A 25,183-nucleotide genomic window follows, 5' to 3' on the forward strand; every position below is an offset into this window, starting at 1 on the left:
AATTCCTATATTTACTAGCGTATGGGGTTGATGTAACAGGATAGTGAAATGTCATTGTAATTAGGAGGAACAAATTTGGTACACATTAATTGTCAAGTGTTATTTGATACTGTTTCATTGGAAGGTTGAGTCAAGGAAAATTGTACAGGAAATTCTTAATTGGGTTTACGTAAACCTAACCCAAATAGACCTTTTTTGCTTTAAAAACAGGCATAAACCAATAATTTAGCTATAATAATGACTAAAAAATGTTATTGATACAAATAATTAAGATCACGGACAGACGTTCAACTCAACGTTACATTTCGTATGTCAAAATTGAGAAGGCACAATATTCACTGCCTCATCACTCATAACTTAAGAGGAAGAATTGAAACTCCATTCCGAGCTTCAGCGTTACGTCCCCACCTTCCTAGACGAGGTTCCTGCATTGCACACAGATACATCTTAGTCATATAAGAAAAAACCCACTCTAGCACGGTAATATTGCCCACAATTAGATGCATATTCATTGGAGGAAATATGCTAGTTACATCTACACAATCTGTTGCATATAAAGTCGTATAGGTTTAATATCAGGAAAAAAAAATACATATATATATATATATATATACACACACACACACATACATACATAGACAGTTCTGGAATTTTTATACTGATATCCCATTACAAACTTACGTATAACCAACATGGTAAAAAGTTATTTACTAGATAAAACTAGTCAATTTCATCATCACTATCAGGGAGAAAAACAATGAAATATCTGTTCATAGAAAACGATTTTAAAGGTCCATCTGCTAATGTGGTTATACATAATAGTTTGTGCACACCGGTAGTGCAGCTAATTTGGACCTAAGAAAACTTTTATCTTATATATTCTGTCATTTTAATCACTTAACATGAGAGAAGTCTCACAATCACGAGCTAAAAGAACGGAACACAATAAATTCACCTATTACCACGAATGAATCATATACATAAGATGGTTAACTTCATATCAATTTCCTTATCATATTAATCCTTAACTAAAGGACCAACTTTCAAAATATAAAGTTGAAATGGTCATATAGTATTTCCATAATAGTATACCAAACAAAAACAAGCAGGACATGGTTTGAGCAAATTTTCACCTGTCCAACTCCAGCAACTAAGAATTCTGCTGATTTTGCAAAAGTCAAGGAATTCACAAACCCAGCCTGTTATACAAAAGGTTTAATTAAACGTAAAATTGTCAGTGGAGTTCTCAACTGCAAATAAAACCGGGTACATATGTATATCCAATACTAGAGAAATGACGAACTGCATGTTTGGATATTCGTTGACTTCAAAATTAAAACTTAATAAATTTTCATGTAAAAGTTCGAAGACTACATACAAATTTACAAGTATATAATAGAAGCTGGTTTCCATGTTCTTTGAGAAAACTTGTGTCACATTGCATGGCACAAATAAGTGAGGTTTGTCGAAGGGGAAAGAGTTCTTCAATTAAGTACAAGGAATTTACAGAAAAAGCTAAATTTAACAGGATCAAGACAAGCAAAGGACTTTTTAAGAGAAGCTATAATCAAGATCTAAGCATCAATTATCAAGGATAAAGTAACTGAATTTAGTTGCTATTCCTTTCACTTACCAATGCCACATTGTGAAGAGATTTAATGTCTTTGGTCTCACTTCCAATTGCCCATAATCGAACAGAACCATTGCCAGCCCCGGAAGCAGCAAGATCACTGTTTCTACAAACAGTTACTGCACTGACCCAAGAGAAAGCTGACAAACAATGATGATTCTCAGGATTATGGTAACCATTTTCTGCAAAGTGATGACAACAGTATGACTTTAGAATCATGGTTAACTATAACTAGCACATGCATTAAAAGTTCAAACATTTGCATTATATGAGTTGAAATAGTTAGGCCAGGAGCAAAATATATGTTCATTGTTCACTTGTGCATACATTAAAGAGTAAATGAATGCAGAATCACAGAGAAACTGAAACAACACTTTCAGAAAACCAGGTAAAAGAAAGAAAAGAAAAAACGTTGCTGTACACATCAGAAGCATTTTTCCTACAACAAAAATAATTTGAACTGAAGGAACTGTCAATATGAACGTTCAAATTTACCTAGGTTGCCATTGGGTAGTCTTTCACTGTCCTTTTGGTCAGATTGCACGCTATCCACTGGTAAAGCATGAGCATTCCTCAAAATGTAAACAGGCTTCTTTCGCATTACAGTCCAAAGCTCAATACTTCCATCATCCGAACCAGACAAGAGTTCATCATTATTAACAAAACAACAGCATTCCAAGGATGAAGCAGGAGCACGAAATACAAGGCGTGATTCTTCATGAACCTACATTAAGGAGAATACACATCAAGAAATGGTCAAAAACAAGTCTAAAAGGGAAATCAGAACAACACAAGAAACAGTTCTTAGCTGATAAAAATTTCCACTTGATCACTTGAAAATTTTCAACACAAAGATTAAAAGGGGAAGGATAGAGCAAAGTAGGAGAAGGGAAGTGATGGTTCATAGCCAAATCTTGAAGAGGTTACCTTAAACAATTGCATGCTACGATCACGTCCAGCAGTTAACACTCTTTCTTTGCGTAAGCAATCAATACTCAATACTTCACTCTGGTGACCAAATAGAGTATTCATGTAAGTTCTGTCTTCAACATTCCATATCTTAATAGTCCGATCAAATGAACCAGAAAAAAGCTCTGAAGTTCCTTGTCTAAAAGTCAGACTAGAAACAGGGCCTCTATGACCTGGAAAAGCCTGTAAAAAACAAAATTAAGGTCCAATAAAAGCAAAACAAGTCCCAATTCCAAGACCCCAAAAAAATATTAGCTACAAAAAGGCCTATGATTTTGCAAACACGGTGTATACCGTGCAAACAAATCAATCTATCCCCATATACGATCCAGTTTGCATTCAGATCAACTCACTATCCACCACAACGCAACAAATCACAATGAACTTACTCTAAGCATTTTGATAAAGCAACACATACAACAATAGCCACAAAAATTGTAACATAGAAAAAGCAGCAAGGCACACACCCCCTCTTTCACTCCAAGCAAAAACCAAACTAAACAACCAACTACCCTCCTACCAGCACAAATAACCCCCAAAAATACATGTCAGCCACTTTGCACCCTACACTGTCATGACTCACTTAAAAGAACAAAGAAGCACCTGAACATGCTCTCTTGTGCGAGTATCCCATATATGAACATGGCGATCAAGCCCTCCTGTGGCCAAGTACCGAGCATCCGAACTCGCAGCCAAAGCCAAGACATTTTTACTCTGCCTTGTAGCCGAACCTTGCGGATCCTTCAAGCCATGGGACTTCAACACAGAATCACTGGGCCACTTAAACCTATCACATTGCCCACTATTCACATCCCACTGCATAATTACCCCGTCCTTCGACGCCGAAAAGCCCTTCGAATCATCCTCAGACAGAGCCACCGCCGTAACACTCTGCCGGTGCTTCACCAACACCCTAAATCCTCCGTCACCGCTTACTTTCACACTAAAAAACAAACATTTAGGGTTACATTCAAATCAAGACAAAAACACAAACAATTTGTATGCATCTTAATGAAACCTTGAAGCAATGCTTCTTCTGACGCGTCCACTTTCCTCTTGTTGCTCCTTCAACAACTTCTGAGCTACGAGCGAGTCTCTCACTCCCTCGGCATCTTCGTTGTCTTCTTCATCATCTTCGTCGGCTTCCTTTTCCTTCTCCTTCTGCGAGATTTGGCGAACCATTCGGATATAGTCCTGCGCGATTCGCTTGCGCGCCTCGGCGCCGGTTTCTTCCTCGGAGTCCTCATCGGAGGCGGCGGCGAAGAAGCCGTCTTCGTCGAAGTCGCTGTCTATCTCAGCGTCTTGTTCGTCATCATTAGGTTTGCGGCGTTTTCGGGAATCGTTGGCGAAGAATGGGTCAGTGTCTTTCTTCTTACGCGGCATGATTGAGATTGAGATTGAGATTGAGATTGTGAGAATGTGAGTAGGGTTTTTGTTTTCAGAAGGTAGCTAGGGTTTAAGTGTTAGAGAGAACACACACCTTATAGAATCTAAATATTATTTTATTATTTTTATAAACACATTCACACTCATAATTTGGTTTTGCTTTTATTTGAGTAACTCGATATTTACCTCATATTTATATTCGATTTTGTGAGAATAATTTTTATATTTGATTTCATATTTATTTTTATGTATATATATTTTTTTCTTTATATGGAGGTAAATTTCACTCATATATATATATATATATATATATATATTATCTTTAAAATTTAAATATTATTTTTATAATATGGATAAATTGTGAGGATTTTTTTATTAAAGGTTCAGTTGACTCTAAAAGAAAAGATATATAAAATTTTTATTTTGAGCAAAATTTCATAATTTATTGTTCTTAAGAATCTTAGAACGAGAAATTTAGACAGAGAGATTATCTTTAATTTTCCCTTCTTCCTTTTAGGTTCCTTTGGAGTGTGAGAATTGTAATTGAGAGTAACAAATTCGAAGCTTGAGCTATGAATAGAGAGTCATGGGTTGGTGAGGAGCTTGTGAACTTGAAGTTTGGAAACTCATTTGATTTAGGGTTTGAGTTAAGGGAAGCTACGACAAGCTGATTTGGTGATTTGATGAATGATTTGTTGTTTACATCAAATGTGGACTTTCATGTGGTTGAAATTGAATTGAATGGTGTGGGAGATGAGTTTTTGGTGTTTTGAACTACGAAGATATTCTTGGGTGATTTTGAAAGATCGGTGTTGCATGTTGTTATTTGACTTAGATATAAGTTATGAGGTATATAAGTCTGACTTGGTGATGTTGGGTGCCACTGAGGTGACGTCAGACATGAGTTAAGTAAAAACTTTCTTCTTGAGATGAGGTCGGATGTGCATTGTGCCACATCTGGCACGAGGTCCTAAGGGATCTCTACCTTAGTCACGCCTGACACGATTTGAATGGCGTTGAGCGTGAGCAAGATAGAGAGTTTCTTGCCTTGATGACACTGGGTGCAAAGTATGTTGTGTTGGATGTGGGATGCCTGAATGATATGTTGGTGTTTTGGTGAGCTTGTATGATGTATGAGGATTATTCTATATATGCTGATTAAATATGGCATATATCGATGATTATAAGATGAATCTTCTGCATATGTTGATTGGATATGACGTGTTTAAATGTTTGTGTGGTGTTGGATGGTGGTGAGTATATGGATGTTGTACATATGTATGATTTTGAAGAGCATTAATATGTCATATATGAATAATATTATTGATGATCTCTATATGCATTGACTAGATGTGATGTATATAATTAATGTATGGTGAGGTGTAGATGTTGAAAATGCGGTATGCTATTAAGATATGTTGACTAACTTAAGACTTGAGGAGAGAAAAATATTTTGAAAATTAAAGATCCCATATAGGGAATCTTGAAGTGTTGCTCAGGTAGGCAATTCTTAGAAAATCATCCTTGGGTAGGTGTATCTCTATTAGTGAGTTTTTAAGGTGTTTTGAGTCTTTAGTTAGTGATTGAGTAAAGTAGGAGGTCGAATGTTACAACTCTTAACCAAGTACTTGGGAAGGTTGTATGGTTTCTTAAGAATGGCTAGTGGACTAACTCCACATATGACTTGATAATACATGTCAAGGTCGTGGTACGCCTATACCCAATTGTACCACTCCTAATAGTGGAACTAAACTTTCCTATTATAAGTGACCAGACTCGAGAAATCAAAGGAGAGATTTGTGTCTCATTTTATTATGATCAAGTCGATGCTTCGGGTGCAAAAATGATTAGGTTAGTTTGTTAGGATGGAGTCACTTAAACTATTCATTTTAGGAGATTTATGTAAATGAATGTATGACAACACATTGGTTGAAATATTTGCATATGATGTATGTATGTGATGTGATCATGTGCATTTTTGAATGTCTTGTTTGACATGATATGGATGTGATACATGTTTGCTTGGAATGTTAGCTTGCATGTATGTTTTGTTATGATGTTGTAGGTTAAAGAATTGTTTTTTATATTTACATGTTTTCAAACTCTAACTTATCATTTTGTTTATCTTATGGGTGTATTTTAAGTAATTTCTTGCCAATATTTTTCTTTAACTAATATTTATATTTTTTTGGGTATTATTATTATTATTAATATTATTAATTAATGATATGAATATTTGTTGGGTAAATTTTAGACAAAAAAAATAATTTTATCTTAATATAAATACAAGTACAATTCTATTTAGATTGTTTTTAAATATGATACACCATTAATCTTTTTATGATAAAGAAATAACATATTCATTGGAACTAATAAAAATAGTTTAATTAATTAATTTTAATTAATAATAACATTTTAATTTTATTTTAGAAACACCTATAAAATTAAATAGTTTTATTGACACTATTTTCAATTCGAAAGAAAATTATTTTTGACGGAAGTATATGACTTATAGCGTTAATGAAATCTTGACTTTTAAAATATCAAAATTGCTTTAGATCCAGATTTTTCATCAAAATTTAATTGAAATCAAATGAAAAAATATTTTTAATTAGGATTATTTTTGTTAAGAATAAATTAATTTTTTTATGAAATATCAAATTTTAGCTTATCATTTTTTTTTACTTTCACTTTCAAATGATAATGTCATTAGAAATACACTTAGAATGTTATTTTGATGGATATTGGTAAGAAACAATTTTTGAAAGGTAAAATCAGGATGATAAAATGAGTTAGTTCAGTTCATTAGACTTGTTTTATTGTCAGTAGGGTAGGGGTGAGCAAAAAAAAACTGAACTGAACTGAACAGGTGATGAACTGAACTGAACTGTACTATAAAAAATTGAACTGTTTGTAAAAAAACTGAACTGAACAGTTTAAAAAAAAAACTGAACTGAACTGAACTATTGAAAAGTTAACTGTATTGAACTATAAAATTAAACTGAATTATAAAAATTGAACTATTTTTATAAAAAGATAAAAATTAAATGTGTCTAACATGTTATGTCTTAATGGATTAACTCGATAGTCTAATAACCAAAACTTTAGGAAAAAAAGTGATAAAAAAAAATTGTATCAATTTTGACGAATTTAACGGATCAATTATACTTATTTTTAGGCTTAAAATTTACTGAGTTTGTTTGACTATTAATTTTATATTTTTTTCTTTGAAAATTTTAAATAAAATGGAAAATAAAGTAATGTTGGCAAATGTGTCCTATTTTGATAGATCAATGAGTTAAAATTGTTCAATTCAAAATATCATAATAGTTCAGTGCAGTTTAAATTGCAATTTAGTTCAAGTTTTTATAGTATAGTTCAGTTCAGTTCAATGACACAAAAAAATAGTTCAGTTCAGTTCGTCTGAACTAATATTTAGTTTAGTTCAGTTCATGAGAACTATTTTTAAGTTCAGTATAGTTTTTATAAGTTCAATCCAGTTCAGTTCATTTTGCCCACCCCTAATTGTCAGCCCTTCAAATACAAATGGTTGGATGCTTTGATTCACCTCACCTAAAGGTGGGTTGGCAGGCAACAAATTAGCTTTCCAAAAAAATTATAAAAAATTTACATATTTATTTTAGGTATCTTTTCTAACATATTTCTTTTTTAATATCTAAAGGACCAATATAAATTAATGTACCTAAATAATAAAATAAATTTTAAATTATAATATAATAATAATAATTATTATTCTTTTAACATATTTACTTTACAAAAAATCTCAAATTACATATAATAAAAAATTAAATACGCAACATATTTGTTACCTTAAAAATCATAAATTAACATATAATAAATCTGACATTACTTATTTAAATTTAACATTAAAAAAATAAAAAATAAAAATTTAGGCAACCGGTAGGCCAACTCGACTTATCATTTGGCTCAACAAGTTAGGCAACTGATGAGACAGATTAGGATGCATAACCTAACTCGCTATTTTTTTATGGGTTGGCCTATGGGTCGAAGTTCGATTTGCCATCTCAAGATGTAATCATGGTGACATTAGCATATAAGGAAGTGTTGACATTGAGTGACACAAAAAATTAATGCATATTAATTTTTTTTACTTGTATATATGTAAGTTTGATTCAAAATATGTTTGTTTGATACTTATAGTGATAGCACAATGTTGACCAAACATTGCCATTATTAACAATAAGTGATAAATAACCATTTGATAATTGGAGAAAACCTTAAGATGAATGCAAAAAATGGTGTGGACAAGGATGACGAGGAAATGTAATATGGAGCAATCAATGTAGTGATGTATGAAAGAATTTGAAGTGATGGTTAATGTTATTGTTGGTGACATTTTATTTTTCTTTATACTAACTAGTAACAGATGCAAATATCATCGTTGTTGTTTATATTAGAAAATCACCACATATCAAAAGCTTTTTGTTATTTGAATTTTTAAGTTTGATTATTTTTGTTTTCCTATTGCATTCACCATTTTTATGATATTGTACAAAGAAAAAGTATGGAAAATGATGGTTACAAAATGAGGCAAAGACAATGAATAATTGATGCGAGCTAGTGAGATGTAATGATTTCAAATAAGTGTATCAACAAGCTTGAAGCTATTTTTTTTAAATAACAAATGACAATTGTTTGCTATCTACTACTTAAGAAGAGATAATTCATAACAATAAATATCATTCTATAAAAAAGTTATAATATCATAGAAGACTTAGTTTTGTCTTTACCAATGAACTAAAAGATGTTATGATTAATTATCTATTAACCAAATTGTCACAAAATCTAAATATTGTATAACCTAGATAAGATATTCATTATATTCTCATATGATTTGCCTTCTATGAATTACATGTCCAAATTAGAAAGCATGGAAGAACAACATTTTAGTATGGTGTCTCTAATGCCTAATGGAGAAGATATATAATCAGTTGTGGAAAACAATAATAGTGAACAACTTACGAAAAAATCTCCTACATGGGATGAAATTTTGATCATAATAAGGAAAGGAAAATTTTAAGATCATATGAAGTATTAGAATCACACATTAGGTCATTTATTTTCTTTGGAGGGTGTATTTGGACAAATTACCAACAAAACAAAATCTCAATAACATGGGAGTGTAACTATCAAATAATGACAACATGTGTTCTTGGTTTTTTGAACAAATGAAATCAATTTCTCATATAATGCTGACATGTGGAAGGGTAAGTAATATTTGGCAAATTTGTTACAATTGGTTGTATGTCCAAACTATGTTATTAAGATTTGTTATTGCACATTTTAGACAACATCCACTAGTGCAAAAAAGAGTATTTACGTCACCCAATTTACGTCGCAAACCACAAACACCGACGTTGTAAAAACGCGGTGGCAGTTTCGTAAATAAGTGGAGACTAATTTATGTCGGACCTCTCGTAGACCGACGTAAATTAGGTAATTTACGTCGGGTACCTCTATTCCGACGTAAATTTACGTCGGTCCCCTTTAGTCCGACGTAAATTTACGTCGGTCCCACCCACGTCCGACGTAAATTTACGTCAGAGTCCACCAAGGCCGACGTAAATTTACGTCGGCGAAGCCTTATCCGACGTAATAGTTCTCCTATATTGCCCCCAAAGTCCCATTTTCATTCCCGCACTCACAGTTTATACGAAACCCTCTGAATTACTTGAGTCTCCCACTGCGTTTACGGCTACATTCAACGTATCCAAGTTTGTAAGTGTCAGCACGTTGGTCGTTTGAGGTTAGTTTGTTGTCCCCGTAATTTATTTGTTTTTTTTTTGCTATTTGTTCCTCTGGAATGGCCCGTTCTGCAAGGAGAACGGGTTGTTCTCCTTGCAGAACGGACCGTTCTCCTTGCAGAACGGGCCGTTCTCCTTGCAGCACGGGCCGATCTCCTTGCAGAACGGGTCGTTCTCCTTGCAGAACGGGCCGTTCTGCAAGCAGTACGGGTCGTTCTGCATGGAGAACGGCCCGTTCTACTGGAATTTTTTTTGTTGTAATTTGTTGATCTGGAACGTCCCGTTCTAGTTTCAGTACGGGCCGTTCCAGATGCATTAAAGAAGAGACTTTTTTAGGCATTGGCCTTTAGTTTACCATCGATTTTTTAGGGTTGTAGTTTAGGTTAAAAAAATTATGAATAACTGAGTCAATAGTTAATTTGTGTTAATATATAGATAATGAATCGAAGTTGGATGAATGCAAGTCGCATTAGTCAAGAGTACAGAAATGGAGTTGAAGAGTTCTTACAATTTGCAAGAGAAAATGGGAAACCCATCAAAGGGGCATATTATTGTCCATGTGTTCGATGTTTGAATCAGATACGTCAAGAAGTTGGAGAAATACGTGATCACTTGTTTATATATGGTATTGTGAAGAGTTATACAGTATGGACATGGCACGGAGAAATATTAGACATTCCAATAGTGTCAACAACTGAAAATTTTGAAGGGATGAACGATAACTTAGAAGAGATGATACGTGATGTTGGTGAAGAAAATTTTGAAAGAGCACATGTGTATGATACCTTAAAGTCTGATTTTGAGCAACCATTATACCCAGGATGCAGTATGTTTACAAGATTATCAGCAACTTTAAAATTGTTTAGTTTAAAAGCAAGAAATGGTTGGACTGATAAAAGTTTCACAGAATTGTTGGAGTTATTGAAGAAGATGCTTCTAGAAGATAACACGTTACCTAATCGCAACTATGAGGCAAAAAAGATACTATGTCCAATGGGTTTGGAGTATAAGAAGATACACGCGTGCCCTAATGATTGCATATTATATACAAATGATTTTGCTACACTGAAAGTGTGTCCCACATGTGGATTGTCGCGGTTCAAAAAGAAAACTGATGGAAGTAATGGTGAGGAAGAAATAGAGGGTCCCCCTGCTAAGGTCTTATGGTATTTGCCAATAATACCTAGGTTTAAAAGATTGTTTGCCATTAAAGAAGATGCAAAAAACCTCACATGGCATGAAAATGGTAGAAAATGTGACAACTTTCTTCGACATCCAGCTGATTCTCTGCAATGGAAGAGGATTGATGAAACATTTCCAGAATTTGGTGCAGAGTCAAGAAACTTGAGAATTGGTTTAGCTACAGATGGCATGAATCCTTATGGGAACTTAAGTAGTAAACACAGTTCATGGCCAGTTTTGTTGGTCATTTATAATTTGCCTCCTTGGCTATGCATGAAGAGAAAATATATTATGTTGTCTATGATGATATCAGGTCCCCGACAACCAGGAAATGACATAGATGTGTATCTTAGTCCATTGATTGATGACTTGAAAATGTTATGGGACACAGGAGTGGAGGTGTTTGATGCATATCGTGAAGAAAAATTTACCATGCGTGCAATGTTATTTTGCACAATAAATGATTTTCCAGCATATGGTAACCTGAGTGGGTATAGTGTGTAGGGTCATTATGCATGTCCTATATGTGAAGAAAACACAAGTTATACCCAATTGAAACATGGGCAAAAGACTGCGTACACTAGGCATCGTAAGTTTCTTGTTCGTAGTCATCCATACCGTAGATTGAAGAAAGCATTCAATGGAAGTTAAGAGGATGAAATTGCCTCGACATCGCGCAATGGTGAAGAAGTATATCAACGGGTGAAGAACATTAACATTGTGTTCGGAAAGACGCAAAAGAAGTCAACTGAGAGAAATATCTGGAAGAAACGATCAATATTCTTTAATCTTGCTTACTGGTGCAAGTTAGATGTTAGACACTGCATAGATGTGATGCATGTGGAGAAAAATGTTTGTGATAGTGTAATTGGGACATTGCTAAACATCAAAGGAAAGACTAAAGATGGAGTGAAAGCACGACAAAATTTGGTGGACATGGGTATACGTTATGAGTTGCATCCTCAGTCTATTGGAAGACGCACTTACTTGCCTCCAGCTTGTCATACTCTATCAAAGAAAGAAAAAAAAAGCTTTTGTGAGTGCTTAAGCAGTGTGAAAGTTCCACAAGGGTACTCCTCAAATGTTAAGAGTCTGGTGTCTATGCAAGATTTGAAGTTGATTGGTTTAAAGTCTCACGATTGTCATGTGTTAATGCAACAACTTTTGCCTGTGGCTATTCGTAACATTTTACCATCTTCTGTTAGAGTTGCTATTACTCGATTGTGTTTATTCTTCAATGCCATTTGCAACAAAGTAATTGACCCTATAAAGTTAGATGAGTTAGAAAATGAAGCAATCACAATCTTGTGTCAATTGGAAATGTATTTTCCACCTTCATTTTTTGATATCATGGTGCATTTGATAGTTCATTTGGTTAGGGAGATTCGATTGTGTGGCCCGGTTTATCTTAGATGGATGTACCCTGTTGAGAGATATATGAAGATCTTAAAAGGATATGTCAAGAATCAATACCGCCCAGAAGCCTCTATTGTGGAGAGGTACATTGCAGAAGAAGCCATTGAGTTTTGTTCAGGGTACATGTCGAAATCAGAACCAATAGGAATTCCCAAGACTCGACATGATGGGAAACAATTTGGTAAGGGTAGTCGAAGTTTAAAGATTAGAACTGTGAGTCGAACAGAAGTTGACCAAGCACATTTGTACATATTGAACAACACTGATGAAGTAATTCCTTACATATCAGAACACATAGATGAAATCAAGATAGCACACCCTCGGATGACTGAGAAATGGGTATTGAATGAACATAACAAGAGTTTTTTAGCTTGGTTTAAGAAAAAGGTTTATGGTGAGGTTAATGCTTCTGATACACTTTTGAGACTCGCGCGTGGGCCTAACAACGATGTCATTACATTTGGTGGGTATGACATTAACAAATATTGTTTCTATACAAAAACAGAAGATGACAAAAGTAGAGTACAAAATAGTGGGGTTACAATTCAGGCTGAGGCTGTGCACTTTGCTAGTTCAAAAGATAAAAATCCCATTACAGCATCCATGAGTTATTTCGGAGTCATAGAAGACATATGGGAAATTGATTATGTTACATTTAGAGTGCCTGTGTTCAAGTGTAAATGGGTTGATGGCAATACAGGTGTGCGGACAGATGATTTAGGGTTTACTTTGGTTGATTTGAATAAGGTCGGCTATAAGGATGAACCTTTTATTATGGCATATCAAGCAAGACAAATTTTTTATGTAAAGGATCCATGTAATGAGAAATGGTCAGTGGTCCTCGAAGGAAGAACCATGCATGGAACTCACGAAGATGAGTCTCTAGATATGCATGAGACACCGTCTTTTTCAAACAGATCATTTGGTCCTATTGCGGACAATGAAGTGGACGAAATACATGCTATTCGAAGTGATCATGATGAAGGAATATGGGAAAACATTCCAACCTAATAGGTTTCTGTTTATGTATTATTTGTTTTTTTATTATTTGTTTTTTTATTAGTTATTTTGTTGCTATATTGTTATTATCTTTTTTACTTTATTTGTCTATTCAATTAATTCATTGTTTTAATAATGACAGTTTAATTTTTTCAGGATTATGGAGGATTCTGGGTCTGGCAGTGGAAGGAGGGAAGGTAGATCTGTCACTCGATTGTCTGGGTTGACAGCTGGGCGCATTGCCAAGGAGAGGACACCGGTTGAGGTGGATCCTCGTTCTGGCAAGGCATCAGGCCCAAATGCTGCCAAGTTTAAGAGCTATTTGGGAGTCCTAGCTCGACGACATGTTTCTATTATCATTCCATCATGGGATGACGTTCAGGAGGTTGACAAGAACCTCATGTGACAGGATATTCAGGTATATACTTTCACATCCTTTCAATATTATATAACTTAAATACATTATTTATTATTTGTTGTTATTTTCATAGCAAAATTTTGACATTCCCAACACTGAGGGCATGAGGAGGAAGATGTTATCTTCCCTTGCCAGTAGGTGGAGAGACTTCAAGACTTTCTTGACACGGGAGTATGTATTTGGAGAGCGCCAAAATGAGACTCCCTGTCTAAAGTACCAAATCACTGATGAGGAGTGGATGCAATTTTGTGCCACTCGATTGGACCCTTCGTGGCAGGTTAGTTATTGATAACTTTTACATTGACACAAATACTTAAGGTATATTTTAATTTATCTCATTTTTTTTTTGTATTATTGCAGGCTAAAAGAATAGCTGCCCAAGAACGACAAGCCAAGAATGATGCACCCCATCTATTGTCAAGAGGGGGATATGAAAGAAAAAAAAAGCAAATGAAGAAGGCTAGGGCACAGGCAGCCGGGGTTGAGGATGCTGACCGTGTGGAGTCACCTCCCCGCCATGAGATGTGGATAGCAGCCCGGACAAAACCAGATGGGCAAATGACTTCTGAGTCTGCAAGGGTCGTTGCTAATAAAATAGTAAGTAAAAATATACAAATTAAGACTCTTCATTTCAACTCATTTAATTCATAAGATTTTTTAATCTTCCTTATTGTTGCAGGAGGATTTAGTTGAGCAGAGCACCCAGGGCTCATTTGTTTCCGATGGTCGGAATGATATCCTCACAACGGCCATAGGAAAGCCAGAGCACGGAGGTCGTGTGCGTGGTGTTGGTGGTTCTTGGAGCCATCGAGATTTCTTTGGTGGCCGATCATCGAGGAGCACTGTCGACTCTTGCAGTCAAGAGGTTATACAGAAATTGGAGCAGAGATTGGAGATGCAGTTTGAAGAGAAACTGAAGAATATTGAAAAACAGTTTGAAGAGAAGTTTGAACTTTTGGCTCGTTCTCAGCAACAGACTGCAGTTGCTCATGATGGTGTTCGAGTCAACACTAAAGGGAGTTGTGCTGCTCCAAATTCCTCAGGGGAACATGCTCACACTGATGTACCAAACCAGTGCGAGTTATATGTTGAGGATGACCCCCCACGGTTAGTGGCTATTGGCCGAGTATTTGAGGGTGGCTCAACCATCCATGGTGTCCCTCTACAGCCAGACTGGACACGGGTTGTGGTTGACCAAGTTCAAGATGTTGCTGCTCCAGTGCCTTTGCCCAATACAGAGGTTCAACTAGTGGGGCAGGCAACCGGCACATTCTTAGCTTGGCCAAAATGTTTGGTCATGCCGCTTTCAGCACGGGCAAAGGTAATTATATTATTGCTCTTTTAGATTCTTATAATTATATTATTGTTTAACTAATTTTGATTATTTCTTTAGGATTTTATCGATCGTGGTAAGGAGGTCATGAGAGAACCTCATGTTCATGATGCTAATATCGCAGAAGCTGAGGATGATCCCATATCTAAGCTTCTAATCAAATTACCACGATTAAAGAAGCAACCAATTCAATTGCAGTGGGACATTAGAGTTTTTGGAGTTGATAGCTCTGATGTTCCACTATACATATCTCTGCCTGATGCATTAGATATTGTTGGGGGAAACTCCATGTTAAATATATCTGTCATACAGTTGTGGGCCATGTAAGTCATATTTTCTTTTATGAGTCTAAATTTACAATAATTACATTTAACTTATAATAATTATTTGTGTTAGGTACATGGACAAATTGAGTGTGGAGCAAGCACAAGCAGAAGTATATGGATTTATTGAGCCTCAATCCATCCAAAAATCAGGAAACACTCAGGTCCAGATCCAACAATATATGCAAACATGGATGAGTGACTCAAGAAGACATATATACATGGCTCCATACATTGACGGGTTAGTTTTTTAATTGATTTTTTAATCATGGTAATTTTTTAACTGATTTGTTTGTCATACAATGTAGGTCTCATTGGCAGTTAATGGTAATCATTCCTAAGGAATATACCGTGGTGTGGTTTTGTTCACTTCATCGAAAACCAAGCCAGGAAATTAAAAGCCAATTACATGGGTAACTAAATTTTTTCATTATGTTTTAACACTGTAATTATATATATTGGCTAACATTTATTTTTATTTCAATTAATTAGAATCGTGTCTGGAGCTAATATATTAAGTGGAAGAGTCAGATCATCAAAGTCATTGCATTTCATATATCCTAAGGTTAGCAAATTAATTCATACAGTCAATAATATTTAAATTTATTGACTTTGAAATTAATAGTTATTTGTTTCTCATTTTAGTGTAATAAGCAACAAGACTCGTTTGAATGTGGTTATTACATCATGTATTGGATGAAAGCCATAGTTTCTGCGGGTATTATTGATTCTTGGGCGCATGTAATTCATATAAAAAATTATTTAACTATATTTACCTTTAGAATAATTAACATTGCATATTAATGACACTTAAATTACCCTTTTAGGTCTTTCAAGATCCATCTCCATTGCTCGAAGATGAGATGCTCAAGATAAGAGAACAATGGGCAACTTTTTTTCTAAGTTTAGTTAGTTAGATATTATGTTTATAGTTTGATAGTTAGTTATTTAGATAGCATTGACAAACATGTTTTATAGCTTTTTTAGGATAATAGGATTTACATTGTCATAATTTATGTTTTTTAAGATTTATATATTATTTTCTTTTTGTCATTCAATTTTGAAATACAATTTGAATTTCTATTCTGGACTGCCTGGTTTAGATTTGGTATTCTGGATTATATTTATATGCAGGTGTTGGGTATATCAATTTACAAACATTTTTAAAAAAAAAACTGCCACAATTTACGTCGGACATGGCGTTGTCCGACGTAAATTTACGTTGGGCCTTGCAATGACCGACGTAAATTTACGTCGGACAAGGCCACGTCCGACGTAAATTTGTGGCATGATTTTGCCCCTTTTTACGTCGGTCTGGAAAAATTCCCGACGTAAATTTACGTCGTCTTCCAGAGGCGACGTAAATTTACGACTCCCGTATTAACGTCGGACCCTTTTCCGACTTAAAAGGGTCAAAATACACGACGTAAAACACCCTTTGTGTACTAGTGATCATTGTGGTCTCACGAGAAGAATAAGCAATAAGTATTGGGATGTCTTGTGGTGTATTGTTGGAGTTGTCAAAATACACATATTTTTAGATAACAACAATTCAATAAGGAGACTTTATTGCAATAAATTTTATCAAGCACCAAACAACTAGAGGGAACCATTGCTCTCACGTTATTGTTCTCATGCTTAGTGTTAAAATGATAGAGAAAATCCCTTACTCTATACTTTCTATGTTTAGCGTGGGATCTCGCATATTGCGTGAGTTTATGATTTTTGCATTTTACAATTTTGATTTTCAAATTCTTTTATCTCTTAATTCATTCATAAGCATTCAATACATAATTAGGATTTTAGATTCAATCTTAAACCCTTAAAAGTAACAGTTACAAAAATCCCATAATTTGATTAATCACACAAAATCCTTAAAATCTCTAATTTCAAGAACAAAAAGGGAAAACAAATATTTGCATATTACACAAATTCATATTCATAGTGATTTTTAATTTGCAGATAATGTATTTTTTTTACGTTATTAGTAAATAAAAAATAAACTCTTAATAAATGTATTCCCAACATTGAGTGAAATTCTTACTTACATTTAAAAGAATTCTTTTCCTTCGATAAATGATTACAAGTAACTTGACATGAAATTATATCAACATTGGTGTATACTTGTTAAGAAGCAAAAGTTTATATGTGTAGCACTCTAACTATGGAAGAATAGTTAATGATCTTTTAGTGTATGTCATATAGTTAATGTGTAGGCATATATCCTCTATCCTCAATTACGTTTTCTCAATGAAGTATTATTAATTAGGTAAAGTAAATTACATAGATTAAACCAATGTTTCATTTATTGAGAAATTCAAAAATGGAATGTTCCTATTAACATACCACTACAATAATGTATTATTGTTGATATCAGTTTAATTTTTAAAATGGAGATCTTAATTGCTTATAAGATGAATGTTACCTATATGACATCCACTACAAAATATCACTTCCAAAATAATCACCATCAAAGAACTCGTTCTCATAATCATATTTCACAAAAAAGTAGTAGCTAGTCGTAGAAAATGCAAAGTACGATCATTATTAGGGTTCACCATGGGCACACATAACACGTATGTGCCTATACAACTCTTTATTGTCGAACTTTGATTTTTTCAGATCACTCTTTTTTTTAACATACTTAGATTGAGCTTACCATGCCATCCTCTGTAGAATCTTTGGTGGCTAGAGTAGCCAAACTTGAAGAGTTCCCATTCACAAAATTACACTGAGCTCGAATTTCTCCTTGTGTTCCTGTTAACACCCCAATGATGCTCATTTTTATCATTGATGCCTTAAAGTTTTCATAGAAAAGAGTTTGGTTATTGCTGAAACTGTTGACAATGGCAATGGTATCTGCACCACTTGTGGAAAACAACTCTTGATCACTTTGAAGCAAGCCATTTTGATTCTGAAGATTGGAGAAGTAGGTGGAGTCAAATGTATCAGGAGTGGTTTGGTCTAAGTTGGTGAGATTGGTTCCAGCTCCACCATTAGGACATATTACCCGTAGTGTTTGTAAAAGGGTTGTGTTTAGAGTAGGGTCAGGATTACCAGTGTTGCTGAAATTGTATAATCGGTCAACAAAAAATCTGCATTGAGCTCTACCAATTGTATGAGCACCTGAAATTGAAACACACACATGTCAATACACTAATATCATTTTTATTTTATCATAGATATTTCTTGAAATGTAAAAAACTCTTACCCGAAAGTGCAACTAGATCTGTGGTGTTGAGGTTTTGTTTAGCAAATGCAGATTTGAGTTGATCAAGGGAGAAAGAAGGACCCGGAAGATTTTCATTAGCAAGAGTTTTATTTGCTGTTAAACTATCTCTTCTTCCTAGTGGAACTTTCCAATCAGGACCATGGGCCTAACAAGTAATGTGAGAAGCAAAGTAAGAAAGTAGTTTTCAGAACATATTTTTTAAGATCATTTTTGTTTTATCTATTTTTAAATGGTATATTGTAAATGACCAAGGAGACCATCAAATCCACTTAAAAAACATATTCTTGGTAAAGTCACGCGAAAGTAAATTTAAGGAAAGAAAAATTATTATTTTTATACGAATTATATCTATTCAACATTAACATAATTTCTAAAATATAATGGCAAAAATAGTGTATGCATCGACAATATAAAGATTTTTTACGCTGTTATTTAATTAGAATTTGTCAAGTACATAATTATTCAACTTAATGAAAAATGTGTAGAAATATTTTTTTATCATTAATTAAAACTTTCAAGTTTTTAAAATAGTCAAATATTTTTTAAAAATTCATTCCTAAACTTAAACTTCTTATAAAAAAAAATTAGGGAAAACATTTTTATTTTTGTCAGAACGGGAGAAAAAAAATCCACATTGAGTAGAGTTCCAGACTTGGACCTGGGCTGGCGCTCAAAGAGTAAAAGGCCAGTTACCTCAGCCCAAATCGAGATGAGACATAAGACATTATAATCTCATAAGTCATAACCATTACACAAAACAAATTTTTTTTTTTTGGTGCTTTTCTTACAAATTAAAGATAAATAGTCTATGAAAATGAATTCTAAAAAAATCATATTAAAATATTTTTTTTAAAAATAAGTTATGATTAATTATTAAATAGTTTCTTATTAATTAAATAATTTTTTTTTACATTTTTAAAATTTATATTATAGTTTATTTATTAATAAAACAATTTTATAAATTAAATAAAATGTTTTTGTTTATAAAATTTATAGTTATAATACATGAATATTTGAATATTTCAAATTTTTCATTGACACTTGTAATTTATTTTTATCTTTCTTTTCCTATCATATCAAATTGCTTATTATATAATTTTCTCTCCTTATCTCCTTAGTCCTTAGGTGTTAACTGGAGTGTATCTGTTTCCATATCATTTTCTAAAATTAGTATTTTATATAGTTATAAATATTTAAAGAAGGGCCTACCAAGGGTCCTTTAGACTTGGCTTATTTATTTATTTATTTATTATTATTATTATTATTATTATTAATTAATAATTTATTATTTAAAGTATAATTGATGGTTGACCCGGAAACTTCCTTCTAAGTTGTAGCAGCATCACCGACGCCCTCCCAGGAACTGGATAACCCTTTGCCATGGCCCATGGGACATTGGGACTTGAACAAGGAAAAATAAATGATTGTTTTCATATCTATTCTCATGCATTTTTTTATTATTTTTTTTAATAACTTTTTCTTTTCTTTTCTCTATTATTAAGCAATCAAACAATTATCTTACCTTTTATTTTATTTTATTTTATTTATTTATTTATTTACTTTCTTTCTTTCTTTTATTATAGACTTTAAAAACATAAAAGTTGTTCTCCTACTGATATTGGCCTTATCGTGGAATCATTAAAATTTTGACAATAACTACTTGCCTCGCGATAGCAACATAATTCCAAGCATTTCTTTTTATATCCATACTAATTGAATATGGTATCTAGAGATTTATGGTACTATCGTTTAATGCATCTTACTTGTTGTTTTTGAACTTTAAAATAACATTACGTATTTTAGTCAGTTATGTCTTTATACTTTTCACTTAATTTTTAATTAATTTATTTATTAATAAAAATAAAAATAAAAAACAAGTGCTTCATATGCATTTTTCTAATTATGTTACCGACGTGAAGTATGTATCTGTCACATAACTTAACTATAATTATCTTTTAATATGGTCTCTGTTTTTAATCGTAATTTTTTATCTACAAAATTTGAAGCCATCATCTTACTTTAAGAGGTTTGATTGTTTGAATATTTCACACACGCGAACAATTTATTATCAATTGTATGCATTTATCATAGAATAAGCATATAATAAAGAAAAACTTTATAACTGTTTCATCATGCAAGAAAAAAAGAAATCTTAATTATAATTTTTTCTCTATAAAATTATATAATTTCGCAAATTTAACTCTTTTTATTTTTCACAATTTTTACCCAATTTTTATATAAAATATCACAATTTTTTTTATTTTTTATGATTCATTATCAATGAGTATTTTTTATTGAACACATATTTGATAAACACTAAATAGATGAATATTCCTTCTTAATTTAAATTTTATGTATGCATAGATCCTTGACCACTTAATAAAATGACGAAAGTCGCTTGTCATTTGGACTAAAATTAATTATTTCAAAATTTTATCTGCACATTAAATTTTTAATAAATCCTAAACGGTGTGATAATGTGACTATATTATTTTATAATGATTGTGAACTGCCACAAAATTGTGGTAGTTTAAACACATGCTTATCTGAGTTTAAAACCATTATAAATATGCAATGTCATCACATATTTTAGTGTTTAATGGAGACATGGTGCAAGGATAATCAAATATTTTATAAACTGAAAAGTAAATTTTGTGGGAAAAATTTAGGACAAAACATCCAAGATTTAATAATTTTAGAAGTAAAAAGTGTAACTTTGTAAAAAATATATTACATTATTTTGTTTCTGCATAAAAACCTTAAAAAGACATTTGAAATGGAAGGAAATAATGTTAGAGAATGTGTTAGAAGAAGCATGTTAAAAGAATGTGCAGCTTTGGTAAAGAAAAAGAAGAAAAAAGAATATATAGAATTAGTTATTACTAAAAAAAAACTCCTTTAATATATAAGATTTTGTGTATATATAAAGTTATCTATGTTCTTATTTAAAAAGGATGTGAGACTTTGATTTAATGAGAATAATAATGAATATAAAAGTGAAAAACACATACCAGAACAGAAGATATCTCAGCAGCAAGAGCAAGAATATCAGCACAAGAAACTATCCCGGGGCAAGCATTCTCGACGGCAGTCTTGATCTGGTTGACAACATCCAAACCTCTTATGGAGTTGTTATTAGGCAAAGCAGTTTGCTCGCTCACGATGGTAGCTGTGTCGTTCAACAGAATTGATGCATCACACCCCTGCGTCATAATTAACATAACATGCATTTCAGTTTCAATCAATCTTCTAAAATGATAAAAGTTGATAGTTAGATACATATATATATATATACTTGAACAAAACAATCGTGAAAGTGGAGCCTTATGAGACTGGCGAGAATGCGTGGATCAGATTTGGAAACATTTCTGACAACTTCACGCACGATTGAATGCACTCTTGGACATGTGTCTTTGTAGAAGGAATTATCGAGTTGTGCATTGGATGGTCCAAGCAAAAGCACCACCGCACAGCACAGAGCTACTTTCACTATGAATGAGCTCATATTTCTCGTGTCTGAATTATGAGCCTGTTGCTGTTGCTGTTGCTGTTGGTTGGTTATGCTATTTATTGAGTGACAAATGGTGGCTTCAAATTTTCAATCATGCTACCTTCATAAAGAGAAAAGTCAAATATGGTGTACATTCATATGTCTCTAATTTATTAATAATAACTTACGGACTTGTCTAGGTCCAGTATAACTATTCTATTTAAATAACAATTCAAGTTTCAGTTCAATAAATTTAACAGGGTATACATAGTTAGTGACAAAGTTTAGGTGGTTTATATATATGATGTTAGGTTTTACGAGAAAAAAGATATGCATATAAATTAATTTTATATTATTAACAAATCAAAGTTTACTAATATATAATAAATTTGTTAACTTTTATATAATTATATGAAAAATACGCTATCTGTAACTTTTTAATTAGTTAATGGTATAAAAATTAAAATTGCATGACCATTACTATACATAAAAAAAATGATATATTAGTTCAAATAAGACTGTACCGGAAGGACCCTCTCGGCCACGTGGATCGGCATGTCATGTCCTATCAGATATTGACGCGGCCCAAACATCACCTCGACCCGACCACGTGGATCGGTCACGTGGACCGACACGTAACACGACGCAGCCTAGATACCACTTCGGCTCGACAAGGAGTTCAAAGCTGTACTCCACCCCTATCGGCTCGGCCAGAAGCCGAGAGAAAACGTTTCGGTTATTTTGTATCGGCTCGGCCAAAAGTCAACATTGAGTAACTAGAATAGCGATCATGGTTAACAAGGGACAAAGCACAATTAAGGCATAACCTGCCGATTAACATCGTATTACCTAATTTGGTAAGTGTCAGAGTAGGCCCACCACGCTCAGGCCCATGTCAGGTGTTATAAATAGGTCGCTTGTAGCGAGGTATGTCACTGTTCATTTAATTACCCTAGAAAATAGTGCTTGCCCTAACTTGAGCGTCGGAGTGCCTTTTGCAGGTACCTCCCTCCTCCTCCGAAGAGTGCATTAGAAGATCTCGTTCGGCCCTTCCTCACAGAAGATTGAGTGTGCCCTCTAACAGGTACATTTTGGCGCCCACCGTGGGGCGAACAGGAACTTCAGTATCCAGCTGCTCGTTCGGCGGGATCTGAGTCAGATTGACATATTTTCCCCGATGGAAATCCATTGTCATGTCAAATTGAAAGTCTGACGGAAGATTTCTGAAATATCGAGCTTGCCGAGTCGCTTGGGAGAAGCCGGCTTCATGCTGAGAGAAAACCTTGTTCCTGGCCCTCTCCCTGTACGCGCCGAACTCTCTCTTCTCGGTCTCCAGCTCCTTCAACAGCATGGCCGACTTCTCAGCCTCGACCTTCAACCGATGCTCTAACTGTTGAACCTTCAGAGTAAGATCGTCATTTTGGCGGCTCCTTCGGTCCAGCTCGGCCTCACATTTTTTCCCGTGACCTTGCGCCTCCGATAAAGCTGCCAAGGTCTCCTGCACGGATTTTTCAGATTCGGCCAGCTGTCGGCGCAGTGCGTCAGCCTCGGCGTTCGGCTGCATCATGATACTCTGAGCCAAGGCCAGAGACCGAGCCTGCAACTCGCAGAAAAAGGTCCACTTATGGGATGCTGTCATTTGTCCCAGAATCGACTGTCCCATTTCCGAAGTCAAATCTTGACTCAGGTAATCTTGAGCACTGACGTTCGAGGCCAAGAAGCTCGGACTCACAAGCCCTTGGGGAGCCACCAATACAGGCAACCTTTGTTGTTTCCGCCTGCGTGCCTCGGCCTCAGCCTCGGCTTTTCTCTTGGCAGCCTTCGCCCTCTGAGCGTCCTGGTTGCTCTTCGGCTGCGACTGTGGCCGAGCCGTCTCGCGAGCCGGAGCCTGATTGTCTCCTTGAGGAGCCGGCGCTGTTACAGTTCGGCCTTGGATCAAAGCGCGAATATCCAAATCATCAACGTAGTTCGCCATGATACCTGCACAAACACTAGTCAAAATCAATGCTAACGCAGGAATTCAAACGAAAGACAGATGCTATACCAATTAAATCGTTCAAAGGTTGTGTAGATTTATGTAGCCGAACAAGATCTCGGCACGGCAGCAGCCGCGGTAACTTCTCTAGCACGACCAAGTTATCTTTCTCCTCAGCGGACATCTTGGACCTCGAAACCACGTCGTATTTCCTCGGCGCCCGAGTCCAGTACAGAGGAAAAAGCGCTTCTCCCGTGTCATTAAAAAAGTACTTCTTGTCGTGGCGCGGCCGAATCATCACCTTGAAAAACCCAACTTTAAATCCCTTGTAAGAAGCTGTGAAGGGTTGAAGCAAACAATGTTCTGTCCGGACCAACGACAACCATTTTTCCTTCTTTGTTGGCCGAGAACAATAAAAGTATAAGAACAGGTGAGGTGTTGGCTCCATGCCAAGCGCCAGGCACAGCTGCCGAAACCCTTGCATCGCGGCCCAGCTGTTCGGATGCAATTGCGTTGGCGCGACGTTGAGAAGACGAAGCACACCCATAAAAAATTTATCAAAAGGAAGGGTCACCCCTAAATCTCGGAATAGATAGTCATATACGAAAAAGAAGTCATATTCACATTCCCCTCGGCCAAGAAACACGAAATCCGATTCCCACGACCCGTCGTTCCGGCACGGCTTAAAGAAAAAGCCAGATGGAACTTCATCATCCGGAAGAGTAACAAAGTTTTCCGAATCGAACAGTAATGTAATTGACTCCCTATCGGTGTATCGAGAAAAGACACTACCAATTTCCCCATGCACCCACCTATAGCCGGGCACTTCTATAGGACCAAACCGCCGAGTGGATGAACCGGCTCGGCGAGTATCCGGTCGACCCGCAACCATCTCAAGAGACGATGCTTCCTCCACACTTCGGGACTGCTCAGGCTCCTCAATAATCTCTACACTAGACGATTTTTGCGTGGCCGAGTCCGAAGCCCCTTGCTGGGCCGATTCATGTGAACCCGAGTCGGTAGAATCAGCTCGCTCTTGATAAG

General features: G+C 34.8%; 4 protein-coding genes across 4 annotated transcripts; 2 read left to right on the plus strand and 2 right to left on the minus strand.

Moving 5' to 3' along the window:
- Positions 1-213: 213 nt before the first annotated feature.
- LOC109789368 (U3 snoRNP-associated protein-like EMB2271) lies at positions 214-4,072 on the minus strand. Its single transcript, XM_020348297.3, has 7 exons — positions 3,618-4,072; positions 3,203-3,542; positions 2,558-2,782; positions 2,126-2,354; positions 1,634-1,812; positions 1,134-1,199; positions 214-425 (listed from the first exon to the last, which is right to left on the minus strand). The coding sequence occupies exons 1-7, from the start codon at positions 3,980-3,982 to the stop codon at positions 351-353; spliced, it is 1,479 nt and encodes a 492-aa protein (XP_020203886.2). The 5' UTR covers positions 3,983-4,072; the 3' UTR covers positions 214-350.
- A 7,615-nt stretch (positions 4,073-11,687) lies between these two features.
- Positions 11,688-13,779, plus strand: LOC145951808 (uncharacterized). The gene is made up of 2 exons (XM_083063898.1): positions 11,688-13,383; positions 13,525-13,779. Exon 1 carries the CDS (start codon positions 11,788-11,790, stop codon positions 13,378-13,380), a length of 1,593 nt encoding a protein of 530 aa, XP_082920024.1. The 5' UTR covers positions 11,688-11,787; the 3' UTR covers positions 13,381-13,383; positions 13,525-13,779.
- A 250-nt stretch (positions 13,780-14,029) lies between these two features.
- Positions 14,030-16,963, plus strand: LOC145951811 (uncharacterized). Its single transcript, XM_083063900.1, has 4 exons — positions 14,030-14,383; positions 14,466-15,107; positions 15,180-15,442; positions 15,516-16,963. Exons 1-4 carry the CDS (start codon positions 14,237-14,239, stop codon positions 15,694-15,696), a joined length of 1,233 nt encoding a protein of 410 aa, XP_082920026.1. The 5' UTR covers positions 14,030-14,236; the 3' UTR covers positions 15,697-16,963.
- A 940-nt stretch (positions 16,964-17,903) lies between these two features.
- On the minus strand, positions 17,904-22,234 carry LOC114914900 (peroxidase 15). The gene is made up of 4 exons (XM_029269432.2): positions 21,970-22,234; positions 21,686-21,877; positions 18,654-18,819; positions 17,904-18,568 (listed from the first exon to the last, which is right to left on the minus strand). The coding sequence occupies exons 1-4, from the start codon at positions 22,177-22,179 to the stop codon at positions 18,087-18,089; spliced, it is 1,050 nt and encodes a 349-aa protein (XP_029125265.1). The 5' UTR covers positions 22,180-22,234; the 3' UTR covers positions 17,904-18,086.
- Positions 22,235-25,183: the final 2,949 nt, after the last annotated feature.

This window comes from Cajanus cajan, chromosome 1, assembly GCF_000230855.2.
Source record: "Cajanus cajan strain Asha chromosome 1, NIPB_CcT2T_4, whole genome shotgun sequence".
NCBI lineage: Eukaryota > Viridiplantae > Streptophyta > Magnoliopsida > Fabales > Fabaceae > Cajanus > Cajanus cajan.

What these genes read in the sequence shown, in the direction of transcription:
- LOC145951808 (XM_083063898.1), top strand. Translation starts at nt 11,788, where the DNA reads ATGCATGTGGAGAAAAATGTTTGTGATAGTGTAATTGGGACATTGCTA.
- LOC109789368 (XM_020348297.3), bottom strand. Translation starts at nt 3,982, where the DNA reads ATGCCGCGTAAGAAGAAAGACACTGACCCATTCTTCGCCAACGATTCC. An exon ending in GCACAAGAGAGCATGTTCAG is followed by an intron (nt 2,783 to 3,202) that starts GTGCTTCTTTGT and finishes TGTTTTTTACAG; the next exon opens with GCTTTTCCAGGTCATAGAGG. An exon ending in ACTACCCAATGGCAACCTAG is followed by an intron (nt 1,813 to 2,125) that starts GTAAATTTGAAC and finishes ATCACTTTGCAG; the next exon opens with AAAATGGTTACCATAATCCT.
- LOC145951811 (XM_083063900.1), top strand. Translation starts at nt 14,237, where the DNA reads ATGAAGAAGGCTAGGGCACAGGCAGCCGGGGTTGAGGATGCTGACCGT. An exon ending in CGCTTTCAGCACGGGCAAAG is followed by an intron (nt 15,108 to 15,179) that starts GTAATTATATTA and finishes TTATTTCTTTAG; the next exon opens with GATTTTATCGATCGTGGTAA. An exon ending in GTCATACAGTTGTGGGCCAT is followed by an intron (nt 15,443 to 15,515) that starts GTAAGTCATATT and finishes TATTTGTGTTAG; the next exon opens with GTACATGGACAAATTGAGTG.
- LOC114914900 (XM_029269432.2), bottom strand. Translation starts at nt 22,179, where the DNA reads ATGAGCTCATTCATAGTGAAAGTAGCTCTGTGCTGTGCGGTGGTGCTT. An exon ending in CTGAGATATCTTCTGTTCTG is followed by an intron (nt 18,820 to 21,685) that starts GTATGTGTTTTT and finishes ATTACTTGTTAG; the next exon opens with GCCCATGGTCCTGATTGGAA. An exon ending in AGATCTAGTTGCACTTTCGG is followed by an intron (nt 18,569 to 18,653) that starts GTAAGAGTTTTT and finishes TTTCAATTTCAG; the next exon opens with GTGCTCATACAATTGGTAGA.